This window comes from Myotis nattereri (genome assembly GCF_964212035.1).
Source record: "Myotis nattereri genome assembly, chromosome: 14".
Lineage (NCBI taxonomy): Eukaryota > Metazoa > Chordata > Mammalia > Chiroptera > Vespertilionidae > Myotis > Myotis nattereri.
The window spans coordinates 39,247,072-39,268,301 of NC_138089.1; the positions used below are offsets into that span (position 1 = coordinate 39,247,072).

Below are 21,230 nucleotides of genomic sequence, written 5' to 3' on the forward strand. Positions count from 1 at the left end.
AATTTTGTAACAGAAGGTGATTCAAAGGTTACCTTACTCTATATTTACAAGCCAACTTACATATAATGTGCAAATTAAAAAATTATTTTTTAATAAAAAGAGCAATTCCATTAACAAATGAAATCCTTCCTTTCTCTAAATATAAAAAACAAATTAGCTGCCTTGCCTGTACCACAGTGAAATAACTATTTAATTATTCCAAGTAACAAATACAAATGTGACAACATATTCATTGAATGTGCCTGATCTAGAATACATTGATTACTCCAAAATCTATTACTTATTTCCAAAATAACGCCTAAAAATATACGGTTACTCGTCAAAATATGTCATATCAAAACATTAACTTATTTTCTTTTAATGACTTCCATTTTTACTACATTTCAACATAAATTAATCAGTGACAGCACCTCTTACAAATCTATTGCAGTGTTGCTTTTACATTTTAGTGGATTGAAATAGCTAAAGAAGCATGTTCAACTCATTTAAAAGCTATTTTTTCAATCATCTTTACTTTCCTATGAAGTATATTCCACCCTCATCTTTTAACAAAGGTAAAACTAACATGAAAACAGAATCTCATACTAACTTCATCCTTATCATTCTTTAAAATTACTAAACAAAGGTAATTAAGACATGGTTACTACAGACAGATCTTGTAAAACTCAGTACAATTAAAAAAAACTCAGCCCTGACTGGTTTGGCTCAGTGGATAGAGCGTCGGCCCACGGACTCAAGGGTCCCAGGTTCGATTCCAGTCAAGGGCATGTACCTTGGTTGTGGGCACATTTCCAGTAGGCAGTGTGCAGGAGGCAGCTGATCGATGTTTCTCTCTCATCGATGTTTCTAACTCTCTATCCCTCTCCCTTCCTCTCTGTAAAAAATTAATAAAATATATTTTAAAAAAACTCAAAAGGAACTAGACAATACTAATGTGTAATATAGTAAACAAAAGTTAATTTAACAAAGGCCCTAGTCTATGTTCAGCAAAATGGATGGCTACATTTGATTAATAAAGATATTGTGTGTTTTCTTTCTCTTTCCTGCATATAGCTGGACTAGTGTGGAATATCCCTGACAAAGTTTTATAATCCCTTGCTCTCTATTCCTAAAACGCTTCCTGGTTGCTTCTCCAGTTAGGGTATCTTAAGTTAGAAAATAAATTCTTACTACTAGCTTAAGTTAAATACAATTACTAAAGTTATCTGCTGGAAAGACTAAGTTTAATGTATCTCAAAAGCTAGACTAGAAGTTTGCATAATAAAAAAAGCATAAAAATGAAAAGCTACAACCTGAGACTTTTATTTCATTTTAGATTTTAGTTCCTTTCTCTTATGAATTGAACTGACTCAAACTTGGAGTAAGTATCTCCCAGACAAGGTTCCCACACAGCTTGTAGTAAAAGAGTGGGAATTAGAAGATAATATATATGAATACAATAATCTAGCACTTTGTCATTACAACAAAAATTTCTTCTTCTTGATCCATTAATTATGTCATTCTTTGGTATACATTTAAGGTCTGCAAAGATATTTATGTTTCCAAATTTGCCCATAGCTGAACTAAGATTACAACTATTAACCATGTTAATGCAACTAAGTGGAATTAACAAGCAGCCACATGAAACACAACCACATGTTTATAATTTACAAAAGTACCTTCAAGTTAAAAAATTTTGAGGCAAGAAAAGATTACAGCAGGCCTTGAAAAACAGATGGAGCTTATATAAAAACTTGCCTTGGTTGAGCAGACTCGCTGGCATGAAGAAAAGCTTGGTGGTCACAGTGGAGGATAAAGACTATAGGCGCTAAGAGCTCATGCATGCCCTGAAACATAAGAGCAAGAGAAATGAGAGGGTTGGATGTTTAGAGTCTACTAGTGGACAGAATAAGCCTAGTTAAATGCTTTTTCAACTAGTCCCTGCTACCAACATTTCCATAATAGAAAATCATAAAAATGAAAAGCTACAAGATGAGACTTTTATTTCGTTTTAGATTTTGGTTCCAATTCAACCACAGCATGGTATTCTGCTTTAAAACATGGAGAGCAGTTCTCTTTTAAATGACACAACAAACAATAAATTGGCATGGTAGACAACCTTGCACCTGTCAGTTGCTTCAAAATCTGTACTCATAAATATGAATTTCATTTATGCAAATTATAATCATGAACTACAGTGTAAAGATCTGCAGTAAGAAGGGCAACTAAACTACAGACCTAAGGAAATTACACCCAATGTTTTCATTATATAATGGCTCAAAATTAGGATGTCTGTAGATTTAGGAAGAGCTGAAGTCAGCTAGCTGGAAATGTTGGATAATAAAAGAAAGAACTGTTAGCTGGTATAATGGAAAACAAAGTTTTGAAATTATGATTTTCAAATTGTTTAATCTGAAGAATACCTAAATTTTTTCCTATCTAATTTCAACTATAAGGTTACTTATCAACCTTTAGTGATTTCATCAATATGATTCTTGTTCTTTATATTGGTGTTCACCTGTGAATTATATGAATAGGCAGACACAAAAAGATATATTTGCTACTAAGTTGTCTTTAAAAGGTATTATAAAATCCATTATTGTGGGGAAATAAGGCATTCCAAATTAGTGACCTGCCCTGCTAATTGAGATGATTTTTCCTCTTACGCATTAAAAATCACACACATATTTTAGCAAGTTAAAAATAGATTACACACTTTTATGCCTCTGAAAGTGAGTAAATTACCATTTCCCTTTTGCTTAATAACTATGGATGATCTTTTATAAAAAAAAGACCAAAAAACCTACCTTTATAGGAAATAAGAATAAAATATACAAGCAGAGAGAAGAAACAGTTTTTGCTGGTGAAATCAGAGATGACTTCCTATGACAGGATAGTCACACAGCCTTCTGCACAATCTAGTAGTACTGTGTTATTCTCGGGAACTTAGTGATTATCACAAAATAATGTGGGAGTAAACTCTAAGAATAACTTGATGATATTCTTACAAAATAATTTATGTTCCATTGACAACTTACTTGTTAATGAGGACAAATGACCATATAGTGATCTTTTTTAGGTAACCATGTCCTTACTAAACAAATTTTGAAAAAACTATTTTTTAGAACAGGGATGGGGAACCTTTTTTATGCCACGGACCATTTGGATATTTATAACATCATTCGCTGGCCATACAAAATTATCAACTTAAAAATTAGCCTGCTATATTTGGTCAAACATTTAACTCACCCCTAATCTCTTGGTAGGACCAGACCAAATTATTTCATGAGCCTCGTATGGCCTACAGGCCAGACGTACCCCACCCCTGCTTTAGAAGAACATGGTAGAGACTCATAAAGAATGGAATTGTGTTGCTAATTATGCTTTAAAATCATCATTAGGGCTTTATTCTCCTGGAAAAATCTCATTATTACAAAAACTAAGAAACATAATTTTAATCAGCAAAGCAATAGCTTATTGTAGAAAACCATGTAAAAGAAAAAACAAAAAAGAAAAGAGGAAGGAATGAAAAAAAGAAAGGGAGGAGAGAAAAGTGGAATGGAAGGAGGGAGGGAGGAAGGAAAGAAAGAAGGACCAAAAAAACAAAAGAAATAAAAAACTGTGATAGATATCCTTGTGGTAATTTTTGTTTGCTTGTTTGTTTGTTTTGCTTATTTTTGATGATTTCCTCAGGATAAAGTATCTAGAAGCAGAATTTCTATGTAAATGATGAAAGATATTGTTAAAGTCTGATCTATACTATTAAGCTACTCTTCAAAAAGAATTCCCTTAGTTATGAGCATAGATACCACCATCTCACAAATCCGCCCTTATATTTGTAGTGTTTTTTTTTTTAAATTCTGTCTGTGTCTATGAGGTTTTTGTTTATCTTTCTTATTTGTTCATTTGTTGCTTTCAGTTTTATAGCCTACATATGAGTGAAATCATATAGTTCTTGACTTTTTATGTCTGACTTATCTCCAGAGGGATGGGATTGGGGATAGAATGTCAAATATATAGAGATGGAAGAAGATCTGACTTTGGGTGGTGGGCACACAATGGAATATACCGATGAGATGTCATAGAAACCTATATAATCTTGTTAACCAATGTCACCCCATCAAATTTAACAAAAACTAATTTTAACAAAATCGTATCAAATTTCACCAATGGTTGTTATATAGTTTTAGTTTTCTTTTTAAAAAATTAATTATCTATCTAGTATTTAATTTTGACCTGAAGATTAAATATATATTTTTCTCTCAAAATGAGTTAAACTAATTGAAAGGGTTAAAGAGAATAAAATGGGCAGAGGAAACTTATTGTGCTTAGCAGATATCTTGCAGAAGGCTCGCAGTGCAGCCTCGTTCACAGCATAGCCTACCACTGGACATCGGGCGCTGGGAGGAGCCAAGGACAGGACATGTCAGTCAAGCTCTGTACATCAGCAGAACTGCTTGCAGCCAGCAGAAGCTAATAAAAACCTGCCTCTTCCTTCAGTCACTGCTGATTCCTTTTTCGGACTCGGCCCACCTGCAGCCAGGTGCTTGAAATAAAAGTTCTTTTGATACATGCAGTGGTTCTCAACCTTCCTAATGCCGCGACCCTTTAATACAGTTCCTCATGTTGTGGTGACCCCCAACATAAAATTATTTTCGTTGCTACTTCATAACTGTAATTTTGCTACCGTTATGAATCGTAATGTAAATATCTGATATGCAGGATGTATTTTCAGGGGTCGCGACCCACAGGTTGAGAACCGCTGCATTATGGCCTCATGTCATAGGTATGCAACCCCAGCCACCCTCCGAACCTTTCACTAATTTATTAAGTGGGCACCATTTATTGAATAACACACCTCTTCTCCCAAGAGTTCTGAAATGTCATCTTTACCATAAACTGAATATTTAGCTCTCATTTTTATCTGGGATTTTACTAGTATTCCATTGGTTTGAATATTCTTAATAAGAACTTTAGTATACACACACACACACTCAATAAATGCTATCTCAGAGGAGAGGGTGAGTTTTCTCCATTTCGCTTCTTGGGCTGTTTATTAGGGTCCTAAGAGCAAAGTAAAAGGTGTGCTTGAAAAAAAAATCAAATATGTTTTTTTAAATTTTCAAAATAATTTTATTATTGTAAAGACCTGTTCATTATTCTATTCATCCATACTATCTATCCTTTTTTTCTCAAAATTATCTTGTCTATTCTAAATTTTTTTATCCAAGGGAACTTCAATACATAAATTATAAACAAAATACTGTAATTTTTATTGGCATTGCATTAAAATTAATTTGAAGAAAATTGACATTTTTAGAACACCAGATTTTGTAATCCAAAAATTTGTAGAACTGCATAATTTTTACTGGGTTTGTTACTAGGTTTTTATTGTTGTTGGTAGTGGTAGTGATTCTAAATGGGTCTTTTTCCCTCAATATATCTTCTAACTAATTATGGCTAATTTAATAAGAAAGATTTATTGTTTAAATGCATCTCTCACCTTCTTTAAATGTTCTCTTCCCTCTAGTTTCTGTGATACTACTCTCTCCACATTCTCTATTTGTTTAGGCATCATTTGTCTTTGTTTATTTCAAAAATTATTTATTAACTACCTATGATGTGTTGACAACACAAAAGTGAATAAAGTGGGCAAGCTCCTAACCATTATGAAGCTTGCAGCCTAGAGAACAAGACATACTAGTACACACACACACACACACACACACACACCAAGCTCCTATTATAGGCTCAACACATAAAAAGCACTCACTACACAGTGACTGAATAAATGAAATATCTACAACTCAACAAAGCAACAAATTGGTAAAAGTTGACCTACAATATAAAAAATGGAAAAGAATAACACTAAATCATATTTCAATATTTCACATCAATAAATAGGGTGCTCTTTATATATAATAAAAATTAATAACAATAAAGACAACTTTTACCAATTCATTGTTGCAGTCCAACTAAACTACGATATTTTCTTAAATAGACTTGGAAGAGAATGTTGGCTTTACTCTCAATTCTAGACTACTAAAACCCAGAAAATAATTGCAAGTGGCAAGTATACAGACATCTCTAAAGGAAAAGAGAATTATCTAGACAGAATCATCATAAATTCAATATGCTGTAAATTTGACAAAACATAATACAAACAGTGTCAGTATACTTCTTGGTTCCCAAAATGTGTATTTTGCTGCCATAGACACTGTAAGCATTTCTGCTTGCTTCAAGCCTTTATCCCTGCTGGATCGTTAGCAGTCACTGCACTCCGAACCCATGCCATCGGAAAATAAAGGTAACGAAGTTTTCTTCATCAACAGCCTGTAGGCTCACAAAATTGAACCTGTTCTTTTATCTGCCTGTGTTCATTTAGCCCACCAAGCAGTCTTTATTAAAGTTGAGGCATCAGGCAGTCAAAGTTCATTAATACCATTTATATAATCTCTGCAGTTTCAATTAACTCAGCAAGACATTCTACTACATGATAACAGTCTCATTAATTCAATAAAATCCCATAACTATTAACAATATGGTCGATGTTAAACGGGGTGTCACCTAGTACAAAATAATAGCTTTAACAGCTTGTGATAAAACTCAAGGTTTTTTCTTAAATTTGATCTGGCTAAATGTTCAGTCCTTCTACAGAAGGTTTTATTTCTGTGTAAAAAAATCTATGAGATTTTAAACATGTACAGGGTGTAATTAAGTCTTATTAACTGATACCCAGAAGTAAGCTAATACTTTCTAATCCAATAATTGATAGACTTTGTCTAAATTATCAAGAATTTGATCTTCCTTATTCCTCTTTAGTCTTCCTTAAAAATGCAGAGGGCTACATATATCACAAATGATGGCATGTGCAGTTATTACGTTTTTGTTCTTTGTCAGTGGAACTTGTTTCCATTATTTTAAGACTTCTTCAATCTAAATTTTTCTTTCTCTAAAGGAAAAAGGAAAACAAATCTGTATTTTGGGATAATTTTGTTCTGACTTGATTTGCTACCTAATATTTTACTGTGAAGTATTTTCAAGTATTCAAAAGAGGAGAGGAGAGGAGACAATGTGGGGATAGACTTCATTATAAAAGCCAACACAATGAGAAGAGGAGAACGGGAAAATAGAAATAAACCTGGGTCATTGATAAAGAGCCTGAGCTATGGAACTAATGCTGCAAAATCATTCTGCCCCCAGACTTCTTGGAAAGTATGACTCTAATATCCTTAGCGTTTAAGTCATTTCAAATGGGATTTTCTTTTATTTGCTTCCAAAAAATGCTATACTGATAGAGATTTAATTTCTCCCAGTCTCCCTTTCTGGTGTTTGTTTGTTTTTAGTGTTGTAACTTTGCATATAACTTCCAGATATCTTGCTTGGGAAAGCCTTTCCTACACAGATTGTAAAAAAAATTCTCCTAAATTTTTCCTGGTATACTTGTCTAATTCTTGTTTTTACATTTATATCTTTACTACATCTGGAATTTGTTCTCCAATAAAAGTATAATTTAATCTTTTTTCTAGATGGAAAGCTAAATATAGCTAGTCAATAAAAATGTCCTATCTTATCATATTACGATTGCATACATAACTAGACCCATCTTAGTTTGTTCCGGTGATCTACTCTCGATTTTCACACTACCATCACAGTGGTTTGATCACAGAATATTTATAGAAATGTTCATATCCCCCTTTGCCACTCTTCTTTTCCCCTAAATTCTCTAGCAACTCCGATATAGTTAATAGTTATAATAATCCTATATAATAAAAGGCTAATATTCAAACCGACCAAACAGCGGAATGACCTGTCGCTATGAAGCACACTGACCACCAGGGGGCAGACGCTCAATGCAGGCTCATGGCTGGCGAGCACAGCGGCAGTGGCAGGGGCTCTCCTACCTCCGTGGCAGCGCTAAGGATGTCCGACTGATGGCTTAGGCCCGCTCCCCATAGGGCGGACATCCTCCGAGGGCTCCGGGACTGTGAGAGGGCACAGGCCGGGCTGAGGGGACCCCCCTACCCAAGGGCACGAATTTCATTCACCGGGCCTCTAGTAATAATAATAACACCACAACTACCAACACGCAACATGAACGCTTAGTGAGAACTAGTTATTTTTAAGTCTACAAAGTTAATGCTATTATTGCCCTCCTCTAATAGATAAGGAAACTAAGGATTAGAAAAGTTAAGTAAGTAAATTGCCTATGTGGCTAGTAAATGGTGGAGCTGAGATTCAAATAAAGGGATATGCACCTAGACAAGTGCTCTTAATCAATTAAGCTACATTACGTACATGAAATTTAGTGTAAAGCTTTTTGGCACTAAATTTAAAATAAATGTGTCCAGTTTTTAAAAAATCACATCTCTCACTTAGATTATCACTGTAATGATACTATATTTATACATCAATCTGATAAAAAGTTTATTTTATTTAATGTCTGCTCATCTAAAAACATGTATCACTTTTCTGTTTATTCAAGTCTGGCTTTATATACTTTAATTCATTTATAGCTTTCTTCATATACCTTTTTTGCCTATATTAACTTTATTTCTAGATTATTTTATAGTTTGGTTGGCATTGTGGATGGGATATATTTTGATCCATTTCCCATTCTAAACAGTGATTTATATAATGTAATTGTATTTCATAGAATTACCATGTAATTAATATAAAGACATATTACTAATAAAAAAAGACATATTACTAATATTAAAACTAAGATAAAATTAGTTCCTTTGGGTATTCTATGCACTCAATAACAAATGTATTATTTAGGACAAGTGTAATATGAGTTGGTTGATTACCTTTAAACGGATCAAGTTTTCTTCAAATTAAATACATTGCTTTTACTATATGAATATTTTCTGTTATATTACACTGAAATTAGGTGGTTGTTAAGTGGACATGTCATAACTTTTGATTGTTAGAGAATTTATTAATTCAGTTTGAATTCCCTCTTGATGTACATTTTGAGAAAGACATAAAATATTCAACTTGATGTATTCTTTTTTAAATTTTCACCTGAGAATATGTTTTTATTGATTTAGAGAGAGAGGAAGAGAGAGAGGAAGACAGAGAGAGAGAGAGAGAGAGAGAGAGAGAGAGAGAGAGAAAGAGAGAGAGAGAAACATCAATGTGAGAGAGTAACATCCATCGGTTACATCCCATATGTGCTCTAACCTAGGTATGTGCCCTGACCAGGAATGGAACCGCAACCTTCAGGTATACAGGGCAATGCTTCAACCAGCTGAGCCACCTGGCCAGGGCTCAACTTGATGTATTTTTATTTAATTACAATAAGTTCAAGAGAAACCTAGATATTTCCTTATATATTAAGTAAATAATTTATATTTTAATAAAAATAATCCAACAACTTTCTTTACTTTAGTAATGGGAATGAATCAAATATCAGGATCAGAAAGAATATTATATAAATTTCAAAAAATTTAAAGGAACTTTCTGAAGTTATATTACTGGTAAGTTTTAAAGAGTAAAAGGATACTTTATTTTTTACACAGCATGTCGCATATTTATAAATGCTGTACATAGAAACAATATTTATACATACAACTCTGAAAAGTTTTATTACTAGATTGGCTTCAGAGATGTTGTTTATAAACAAACTCCCAAAAGTTGAAAGAAAAGATTGAATGCCTTATAGAAGACAATTTGGTGAAATGTCTTATAATAAGGAAGAAGCATATGTGCCTCAATGAGCTTACTTTTCTCACCGTGCAGCTGACAAGCAGCCCTTTGATTGCTGTACTATTATGACACAACTCTGGATACAATAAAGGCTACATTATTGCTCTATCATTTGTCAAGCTGTATAGAAAATTTTGAGTCAATGGATGCCACCTGTACGATATTTTCATTACCTGTTTATAAAGCAACTGCTCGTTTTCTCTAGCATAACAGAAAAGAACATCTGTAAGAATTTTTCTCACATTTTCTTGTCGGAAAAACTGCATTTCAGGAAACCTGGAAAAAGAAAAGACAGAATTGAAATGACTAGCACAATTCTAAGAATTACCTCAAACTCTCATCTCTGAGAGGTACAAGGATTGTTTCGGGTTTTAGTGCAAGTCTGTATTTGCCGTGAAACTTATGGCATTGATGGGACTTATATGTTCAGGAAAAAAGGATGGGAAAAGGGAAATTATAATATCACAGAGGGAAGCAATACCCTTCAACATCTAAATATTTCAAATGTTCTCCATATGCTTAATGTCACCACATGGTGAATACAACAATTTTTAAGCAAAATGAATTCTAATCTATGTATTTAGGGTGGGGGAGTGGTCTGTTTTAGTCCATTTGGTTTATAGGACTAGAATGTGACCTTATTATTACCAAGTTTTTAAAAAATATTTTTAATGAAATATCACTTAAATTATGTTACATGACCACATTGCTAATTTTATCTAATTAAAATGTAGACTTCAAATGGAACAAGTTAGTCAGTATTGCTTTTAGTGGTTCTCAACCTTCCTAATGCCGCGACCCTTTAATACAGTTCCTCATGTTGTGGTGGCCCCCAACCATAAAATTGTTTTCGTTGCTAGTTCATAACTATAATTTTGCTACTGTTATGAATCATAATATAAATATCTAATATGCTATATGTGTTCTCTGATGGTTGCGACCCACAGGTTGAGAGCCGCTGGCTTAAATAGTCTGGATCAAAATGTCTACCAGGTTCTTTGAGGTCATGTAAAATAGGAAAGGGCAGACTATGAACTTGAAAGGAACTTAAAAAGTTGTTTATAAGACAAAATATACAATCACAATAAGCCATAGATCAAATACATAGCAATGCAATGTACAATCCTATATAATCCTATATACACTGTGAAGCATAATGACCGACCGCATAACGACAGGATCACGGATCAGTAGGAGGGTGGGGCAGTGAGCTACAAGCAGGAAGCGGAGAGCTACAGGAGGGCAGCAGCGAGCTACTGGCTAAAAGCTGGTGGCAGAGAGCTACAGGAGGGGGCAGGGCAGCAAGCTATGAGGGGGGTCAGGGGGCAGGGGGAGATACAGGAGGGCGGGGCAGCAGGCGGAGAGCTACTGGAGGGCGGCAACAAGCTACTGGCGCACAGATTCGTGCACAGGGCTACTAGTGAATATATAATGGAAGAGGGCGGTGTCGTTTAGAAGTAAACAGTCCAATGGATTCAATCACAAAAGGTTTGAATAAGAATTTTTAGAAAAGGAGGAACACCAATGGAAAAGGTAACCGAATCAGAAGAAAATATATGAAGGCATAGACAGCACAGAGTATTCCAGGTGTACAGCTCAGTATGGCAATTAGTCATCAGAAAGAACAGTACACCAAGTATTGCCAGTTGGGAACAGGAAAACAGTGGGGCAGGATTGGAAAGAGCTTGAATTTAAAATTGAGGAAATGCAACAGAGTGACTCTGTTTTTTTGAATAGGGAAATAACAAAGAAAATAGCATTTGAGCAACTCTACTAAGTGGGAATAATCTTTAAGGAACGAAGATTACAGGAAAGAGAAAAACACACCATAATAAAGTGACACAGGAAAATCACAAAACTGAAAGGAAAAGCCTGTGTTCAAATTCATGTTGCATAATTGCTAGCTGTGTGATCTTGGTAAGTGACTGCCTCCTCTGTTAAGGAGGGACAGTAACACTGACCTTGAGATCAAGATAAGATATGTGAAAGCACCAAGAACAGTGCTGGGCAAGTAGTAGGTGTTTGGAAATAGAGGTCTTTACTAGTCTGAGTACTGGTGCTGTGGGTGATGAAGACGAATGTGGCTAAGAGAATGTGTGAGAGACTGCACAGGAAGAGCACTGCAAGCATGGAGGCACAGGACATGGAAACAGAAAAATACCCCTCATGAGTCTTCTTAAGAGCATTAATGGTGGTTTGATTTCAGATTAGAATGGTTTTTGGACACTTCAGCTGTTTTATGCTTCTTCCTAATCCTCTTTTGGAGTTACCACTTTTTCTCATGTCTAGGCTGGGTTCCTGAGTGAACTATGCTAGTGGTTCATGAAGCATCTCTTTTCTGATGCTAATCTACACTAATAAAAGAGAAACATGCAAATTGGTGTCACTCCGCTACGCCCAACAGCCAATCAGAGTGACTACACAAATTAATCCAACAAAGATGGTGGTTAATTTGCATATGCAGGCATGGAGCGAAGACTGAAGACAGCATAGAAGGAAGCCAAGCACAGCAGAAGGGAGCGAAGAGGCGGAGAAGAGAGGGAGTGGAGGCAGCGGGGGAGCTCCCTTTTCTGCTTTGCTCCGGCTGCAAGAAGCCCTATTCTTGCAGGAATAGGCCTGAGGAAGCCTTATTTTTACAGGAATCTTCCTGCAAGGGGCCTCTAGTTTTTATAATAAATTAAAGCCTATTTTATCTTCATCTGTTCATTTGACTTTTGCTTGAAACTTCTTTTGATGTGCAACCGTCCCAAGAAATAGATATTTGATCTTTTCTCTAGCAGCAAGGATGCCTCCATTTTGGGGGCCAATAACGAACAACACATAGATCTGAGCAAGATTACTTCACATCTCTGCATAAACCTTAATGTGATGCCCTCCAGACAGTCCCTACGCAGGATGGGAATTCAACTGCAACAAGTGACCGTAGCTGCTAAAGAAGGGAAAACTAACCTGAACATAGATTCAGAGAATATGTATCATAGAAGTCAAAGAAGTTCCAGAAAGATGTCAAATGCACCCAAGTAGGAAAGAAACACAAAAATTTGGGACAAACGAAAGTTGCTAAAGCCCTTAAAAAGTCAAATACCCCAAAATAATCAAGAAAGGTAAGTAATTAATAAAATAAACTGTTGAGAAATTTCTTGGAAAAACTTAGTCACTAAATTCAAACTAGAATAATCCTTCTGAGAGGCTCCATGCCCCATGATTAAGATCATGTGGCTAAATGATTTTCTGTGTCTGTTCCTTAACTATTCTTTGCAAATTATCTATGTACACTGTCAAAACTAAATTCTATGTAGCTGCTACAATCTGAATGAATTATGGGAAAAGAGTGCTAAAAACTACATTTACTTAGTAACAAACACCCATGAGTTATATAGTAAGAGTTTAATACCTAATTGCTAAAAATGTAAATTACATACCAATTCTTAGTTTCATTTAAATGTCTACTATCCACTTGCAAGATTAAAAACCAGAGATCTACAAGAATTAAATTGCAGGTAGGTAATTTAAATTACCCACTCTTAGCAAATACCCAATAAAATGAAAATGTGTATTAGGCAGACATAGCATCCCTACCAAATAACACACCATCTACAATTCTACTCAACAATGCTAACATGTCCATTTATGAAGTTTCATGACACCCTCTTTATTTAGGAAAGCATGATTATTCTCTAAATCCTGATGAAGAATCCATAGCATCAAATAAGTAAGGTAGAAAGATATAGAAAAGTTCTGAAAAAAAGTTTCTTGTATTTCAGAATTTGGAAAAAGAACTTACATTCAGACAAATTTTAAAATTCAAAAAGTCTCTGAAGATAATCCAGCTAAACTCAGAAGTTAACAACTAAGTGCACTAAAACAGAGATTTAATACCTGCCTCAATGCATCTGGGTAGATAACAGGGTAGCAGTACTTCCCAACTGCTTCATTAATCTATATATATAAAAGCCTAAGCGACTAAACAATCCAAACGACCGGAATGACTGGTCACTATGACATACACTGACCACCAGGGGGCAGACGCTCAACACAGGAGCTGCCCCCTGGTGGTCAGTGTGCTCCCACAGCAGGAGCACTGCTCAGCTGACCAACCTGTCCTGGTGGCCCACCAGCCTGATAGCAGACACTCTCCCTCAGTAGTCCTGCAGGTCGAATCTCTGGAAAACAGTCCAGGCACTGATGGACCAGCGCCACCAGCACCATCCTGACGGCATTGCCGGCCTCCTGGAAGTCAGCCTTGGGCACCAGGGCTGCTTCCCCTCCCTAGACACTCCACAAGGAAGAAACAATATAAAAGCGGCCACCAGGAGGCTCCCAACAACTAGCGTGAATGTCAGAGGGACAGATCCGGATTCCGGGCCAGCAAAGGCGTTCCACTGCTCACCTGGAAGGCCTATTGCATCCCAGCCTCCCCATTTGTCTTGGGACCCCATCTGTGCACAAATTCATACACTGGTCTTCTAGTCAGTTATAAATGAGTTGAAGATATATATTCATTTACATAAAATTCCATGAGTTTAGAGTTAGCTACAGAGAAGAACCAAGTTCATACGATTAATGAATATATCTGAATAATAAAATATTCCCTACAACAAATACTTGATTGTCATATTATCAGGCTTCAAACAAGAAGACATACCATATTTAAGAATCAGAAATAAGAGGAAGAAAAGTACAGTGAGTAGCTTTTCTAGGAATAGTAAAAATGTTTTTGTTGCTATGTTTTAGGTTTCAAAAGAACTTCCCTGCTGCTAATTACATATCTAAGCTTTTTTTAACCTGTGGTATCTGGTATTGATTCAGGACTGGTGAAATAATTTGAACATTAGTCTAATCCAAAAACCAGAGGAAAGGCAAATCTCCTTTGAAACAATGATACAAATCAAAGTATACAGATCCAACAATTGCTTGAAAAATCAATAGTGTGACTCTCCATTTTCACGAAAAAAAAAGAGAGAAATTGTAGTAAATTCAGTAAAGATAAAATAGAGAAAAACATTTAGAATTAAAACTTTATTAGTTCATGATTCATGCAAGCCAAAATATCTGATAGAAAAGTAAAAGGGGATGGGGGAAGATCACACTAAATTGGGACTGAAGATAAGTGCTGTTATCAGAAAATAAAAGTCCAAGAAAAGTAATTTCTGCATTTGGCCAGAAAAAGAAGATGATAAATAGATGAGGGTGAAACTCTGATAGAAAAAAAGAATGAAAAGTTAAATTAAAGTATTCCATGATGAAATTTAGACTCATACAGTGTAGATTCTTACTTGATGAGAAAAAAAGCGATGTTTTAGTTGTAGCTCAGTTGATCAATATTTGAAATACAGCAGTTTCACTCTCCGATGTGTGAAGGAACTTATGTTTAGTCAAATTTTACATACTGCAAACTAATACCAACAGATTTAAAAGTATGGCGTGTTTTGTTTTGCATCTTGAAACAACCCAAAATTAGTAGGCAATATACTTTCCATTATAAGTTTGTTTAAAATATCTCATTATGGAAGAGTCAAATATTTATAAATATTTGATTATAGTAGACTGAACCCCAAGATACCCATCATCCTTCTTTATCACTAACAAATTCTTGTTTTATATCTACTCATCTTGCTGCCTTCTGAAGCGAATCTGAGACATCACCACATCTTTAAGAATTGCAGAGTCCTCTCTCAAAGATAAGGACTCTTTAAAAACATAACCACAGTTGTATTAGAACCACATTACTAGTAAAAATAATGTAATAGTTAAATCAAGTATCTAGTCAATGTTCAAATATCTCTAAAAATTTCAGTTTGTTCAAATCAAGACTCAAGAAATATCCATGCATTGCAATTTTTTTGACATTTTAACTCAATAAATTTGTCCTTTTCTCTTTTTTATAAGAAACCAGGTTCTTCATCCTGTAGAAACTTCCCACATTCTGTATTTTATTCATTGATCCTCCGTTTTGTTATTTAATCCATTCTTCTCCCCCCATTCTATATAATAAAAGGCTAATGTGCAAATCGACCAAACGGCGGAATGACCGGTCGCTATGGTGCACACTGACCATCAGGGGAAGGCACACAACACGGGAGCTTCCCCTGGTGGTCAGTGCGCTCCCACAGGGAGCACCACTCAGCCAGAAACCCTGAGCAGGGCTCATGGCTGGCGAATGCAGCTGTGGTGGCAGGAGCCTCTCTGGCCTCCGCAGCAGCACTAAGGATGTCCGACTGTCTGTATGGGGAGCGGGCCTAAGCAGAAAGTTGGACATTGCCTAAGGGCTCCCAGACTGTGAGAAGGCACCGGCCAGGCTGTGGAACACCACCTCCCCTTACCCCCCGAGTGGATGAATTTTGTGCACTGGGCCTCTAGTATTCCCTATAAACTGGAAGTTAGGTCTAGAGATCTAATCAGATTCAGGCTCAACTTTCAACAAAGTTCTTTATGGGCAGCACGATGGTTTTAGTACATGTTTACAAATTGTTTGGCATGCTTTCCATAAAAAGTTGAGTCAAACTCCCCTCTATTTGAATATGTGCTGGCCTTCATGATGGCTTCTTCCGGAGAATGCAGCATAGCGTCTGCCTGGTTCTCCATCTGGACACATCCTTGGAACCCAGACACCATGCTGCTAGGAAGAGAAGCAGCTACATGGAAGGGCTGTGTAGATGTGTTGGAGCCATAGCTCCAGAGAAGGTCTTTGCTGAGAGCCAGCTTCAACAGCCAGCCATGTATGTGAGCAAGTATTCAGAAATTCCAGCCCCTAACCTTTAAGCTGGCCTAGCCAACACCACGTGGAACAGAGACAAACTGTCCTGCTCACACCTGCCCAACTTATAGATGCATCAACAAAATAAATTATGCTGTTGTTTTAAGCTTTGGGGTGGCTTACAATGCAGCAATAAATAACTGGTGTAGTCGGTGTGTACAATTCTATCAGGAGGCATGTACTGTTAACTTATCTCTCCTTTTATGATGCTGGAAACCACGGATGAGCATTGCCTAGGTCCATTAATTCACTAAAGGTTATAAAATGGTAAGACTATGATTTTATCATTTTTCCTTTATTATCTAAAATACATATATAAACAAAAATTCCCCTTCATCAATGTTTAGTTACCCTTAAGTATAGATCATCATAATTTTGGAAAATTTTATTGATTTCCAATAATTTACTCATAAATACTTGTGGACATAAAAGATCTATAAATGACAGAATGGCCGCTAATTCTGTCACAAAAGTTGTTTTATGACAACCAGACTACTCGATTTCTCTTTCGGATACGTTTTCATGTGACTGTAGAGTATGGGAATGAATCAGGAAGTGAGAGATGGAGAAGGACTAAACACCAACTCTAGAGCCCAAAAACCAGGATCCCAGGTACCTGATGGGAGTTAACTGGAAAGACATTCAATAAAGCAACTGTCTTCATGAAACAGAAAGACAATAAAGGGAAGCCAGGCAAATATCCGGCTGTCTATAAGGAAGAGTTTCTCAGACAACAAAGAGACAAAAAGAGTATTTCCTAAGCAAGAAAAGGGTTAAGAAAAGAGTGAAATGATAAAGGGCTTTGTCACTGCATTATAGTACATAATTAGGTAATTAGAAGTATTAAAACAGACAAAGCATTGGGCCCAGATGAATTACTGAAGATGCAAGTATTCAATAAGATGCCCCAAGGGAGAAAGTAAAGCCCTTGGTGAAGGTTTATAATCATGCAGTAGGACAGAGAAGCACAGAAGGACTTGGAGGAACAATAACTGATGTTATGCCCATACTTCAAAAATAGAATTCCAGAGCAAGCATTCATCCAAAATTTAAAATGAGTGGATGAAAACTCCCTAGAATACTATTAAACACCAAAATAACTACAATACATTACTCTGGTTTATTGTTTTATTATAGAAAAGCTGAAAAATCAAGCAAAAACCATACAGGAACAGTTTGATATAGAATGAACCCACACACTCCAGATACTTTTTCTTTCTGTGCTCCCTCTACTTTGGTTGATGATTTCACCATTCTCCCTATTCAAACAAATCTGCTTTCTTGTCATCTCAGGCACACAGCTGGATTTAATTCCCCAGTGTCCTTTTCAGGTAGCTGTGGCCCTGCCTCAGTGCTAGTCAATGGAATGAGAGTAGAAGTGATGTGTAACCCCCAAACTCATCCCCCAACCCCAGTGAGGGCCCATAGACCTTTCCCCTTCCAGCTGGATAGAATGGAAAAATGTCATCTGGGCGGCCTGGGAAGCTACATGTGGATTGTGATATTTTAAAAATATATCTGAAAATTCTTGGATCATTTGGTCTGGGGAAAGTATCCCCTGGAGACAGACAATTAAGCAGCCCCATGGAGAGACCCACATGGAGAGGAAGCCATGTTGGTCCTCCAGCCTGGTCAGGCCTTTCAGATGACTGCAGCTCCAGCTGAAACCTGACTGAAATTTCTTGATACCCCTAAGCCAGAAGCTTCCAGCTAAACTGCTCCCAAACTACCGACATACAGCAAGTATGAAATAAATAATTAATGTTTAAAGTTACTAAGTTTTGGTTGACTTATATAGTAGCAATAGATAACTAACATAGGTTTTGATACCTGAAATTGGGGTATTGCTAAAAAGCATAAGGTATGTGATAGATCTGTCTATGGAACTGAACAGAAGCTCCAAAGACCTTGCATAAAGCATCAGTGAAAGACTAAAGGGTGTGAATGAGATTGTTAGCAAAAGACAGACACAGCCCAGGAGGAGCTGGCTGACAGAGAAGGCTTAAATAAAAGTGGGGTGTGGACGAAAGGGGCCACATGCTAACCTGACAAGCTCAGGGGAGGCCTGCATGGCGGTCTTGCAAACTCAGAGACCTAAAGTAACCACAAAGGATGGTCTGAAATTAAACTTTAACTAAAAGCAGTTATGGTGGGTAGTTACATCCTAGGCCAGTATCTTCACTGACAGGGTCCAACCTTTACCTTAACTGAGCCTATCTGTCTTTTTGCATCTATGATAACATATTCTTGAAATGTCTGCGTAACTTGTAACTTCCCTTTTTCCGGACCCCTTGGGGGTCCTCATAACCTAATGTGCCTGGGTGCCAGGACAGATACCACAGATTCCTTCATTGTTATATTAATTGTTGACTGTTAACTATTCTGCACCCACCTAAGTATGTGTCTATCATTTTACTTTTTATCCAATCCCAGAGGTTTCCTCCCTTTGCTTTCTCCCATCTCTCTAATCTATCACCAATGGATTTCATGAAACCCACCTACGTCCTCTCCTTTGATTGCAATGTATAAAAATAGATGGAAAAAAACACCATTCTCTGGAGCATTATCCCAATCCGTCGAGATAATGCTTCTGGGCAATTGTCGACAGCTTGGCTCAAATAAACTCACAAAAATTCTTTACAGGTTTGAATGTTTTCATGTTAACAGGGGAAAACATACAGGGAAAACATCCCTTATTATGTAGTGGCAACATGGCAATCCTTAGTTAAAAGGAAAACAGAAAACATACCTAATAAACTGGGGATCTAACTAAGGAGCAATCCAGCCGGAGTGTTGAAGGTGCTGCTTGGTTTATACCTGTTACTTATAATAGAATGAAAGAAGCAAAGGAAGAACTGCACAACAAAAAGGAGCTAGGACTTGCTGGGTTTAAAAGAAAACATTTTCTTATTCTCAGCCTCTCTAGTCAGCAATTTGTGCTAATATTAAGACACTGCTTTTGGGCAAATATCAAATCTAAAAACAAAATTAAGGATGTGAACGTAAAATCCTTTGTTAAGATCTCAGTAAAGGGATGCCCTAGAGCAGCGGTGGCCAACCTTTTCTGGACCTCACAGACCACCAGTGGTCCACGGACCACCAGATGGCAACCACTGCCTTAGAGAGCCTTTCTGTCTGACAAGATGCCCTGATGCCCTGTAACGATTTAAAAAGCAAGCCTCTCAGAGCCTTCAGCACTTAGATGTCAGGGATGTTACTAAACATCCAACACCGCACCCACAGCTGCTCACAACAAAGTATTAATTGGTCCATAATGTCAATAATCCCAAGGCTAAGAAACTCTGCATTAGAGTACATGAACACAGAGGGCAGAAACAGCATCTATTTATTTAATATTTAATTGCCACCTCCTTCTGAATAAGATTTGAGGTAAGTCACTCATGTTTCTGTCTCCTGTTTTCTTCTCAGAGTGCTTTGCATACAGAAGGTATCTGATAAATTGAAAAAGTGCTGAATCCAAGTAAACAAGGTTGACATAAAATATGATAGAATAGTGAGTAGTAAGACCTAGAGTTCAAGGTATTATTTCTATTTTGGCCATTAACAAGTTATATTTTCCCCAGTCATATTCTTTCTGAACTTTAACTTTTCACATTTGCAAAACAAAAGGATTTACTACTAGATGACTACCAGTGACACAAATGCCTATTATGGGTGCCAGGCATTAGGGAAAATAAAGATACAAAACATAAGAACTAAGTACTCAAGAAACCTAGGAGAGAAAATAGACATTTTACAGATATTTCTAAGGAAAGAAAATAAAAATAAAAATGTGTATGATCTATAAAAGAATAGAAGAGACACAACTTCTTTATGAAAATCCTTAACTTATAGCACAGTAGCTCATACAGTAATTTCTCAAATAGTATTTGTTGAATGAATAAATAAATTGACAAATCTACCAACATATAAACCAATGAAAAATGAAAATTAAATCTATGGACTGAAAAAAAAAATCTATGGACTGAGGGACTGGAGGTAGGGAGCTGAAGTATAAGAAAGGTCAGATCAGAGCACTGCAGTTTGTTTCTGTAGTTAAAGACAAGAGAAACATATAGCTTTCATAGGCCAAAAACTGGTGGTGAACACTGATTTTAAAAAGGCAAAGGAAAGAAAGTAGGAATCTGTTGTGATGATAAGTGGTAGAATATACCCGAGGAGGATCACAGAAAAATCTCCAAAAGTCTAAATGGAAGGTAGGAGTTCGAAATCACCAGACAGGTGAGAAGATGAAGCGGAAGGTTTGGATAGCAGGAGATATCAAACAGTGCAGGAGAAAGGGCAAGTGGGGCTGGAGTTTCAGGAGGTTGTATGTGTCACCATGGAAACAGAGGCTTCCATCAAACAATCTTTCTAGTTCTCCAATGCCCTGAGTTACAGAGCAAGCCCTCTCTCCCACTGACTCCCCTTCTCAAAAATGCCGGAAGCCGGTCCATCCTTGCTGCTTGACACAGTCGCTGCAGAGAAGAAAGATCTGCACCGCTGACTCCATCCGCACCTTTGGGAACCCCTGAACCTGCTGGGGCTGGACCTCAACACAAAAACAACCCACTTTTAATTCATAAACGTGAAAAATCAGGGAAATATATAATATACAGGGTGTCCCCAAAAATGTATACATAATGTCTATAGATTCTATTACATTTTGAAAATGAAATGTATTTTAAGCATTGCCTTTATAATAATTCAAAGTGTGTATCCATTTTGGGGACACCCTGTATGTATGTGTATATACATACATACGTATTTTAAGTGAAACACT

At 36.5% G+C, this 21,230-nt stretch overlaps 1 protein-coding gene across 1 annotated transcript in view; it reads right to left on the reverse strand.

Annotated features, from left to right (window-relative positions):
- Positions 1–21,230, reverse strand: part of TBC1D5 (TBC1 domain family member 5) — a 445,542-nt gene that overhangs the window by 153,786 nt on the left and 270,526 nt on the right. The window contains exons 10-11 of the mRNA XM_081105933.1: positions 9,864–9,966; positions 1,738–1,826 (exon numbers count right to left, since the gene is read on the reverse strand). Of these exons, the coding sequence (XP_080962059.1) occupies positions 1,738–1,826; positions 9,864–9,966 (192 nt within the window). The remainder of the gene's footprint in view (positions 1–1,737; positions 1,827–9,863; positions 9,967–21,230) is intronic.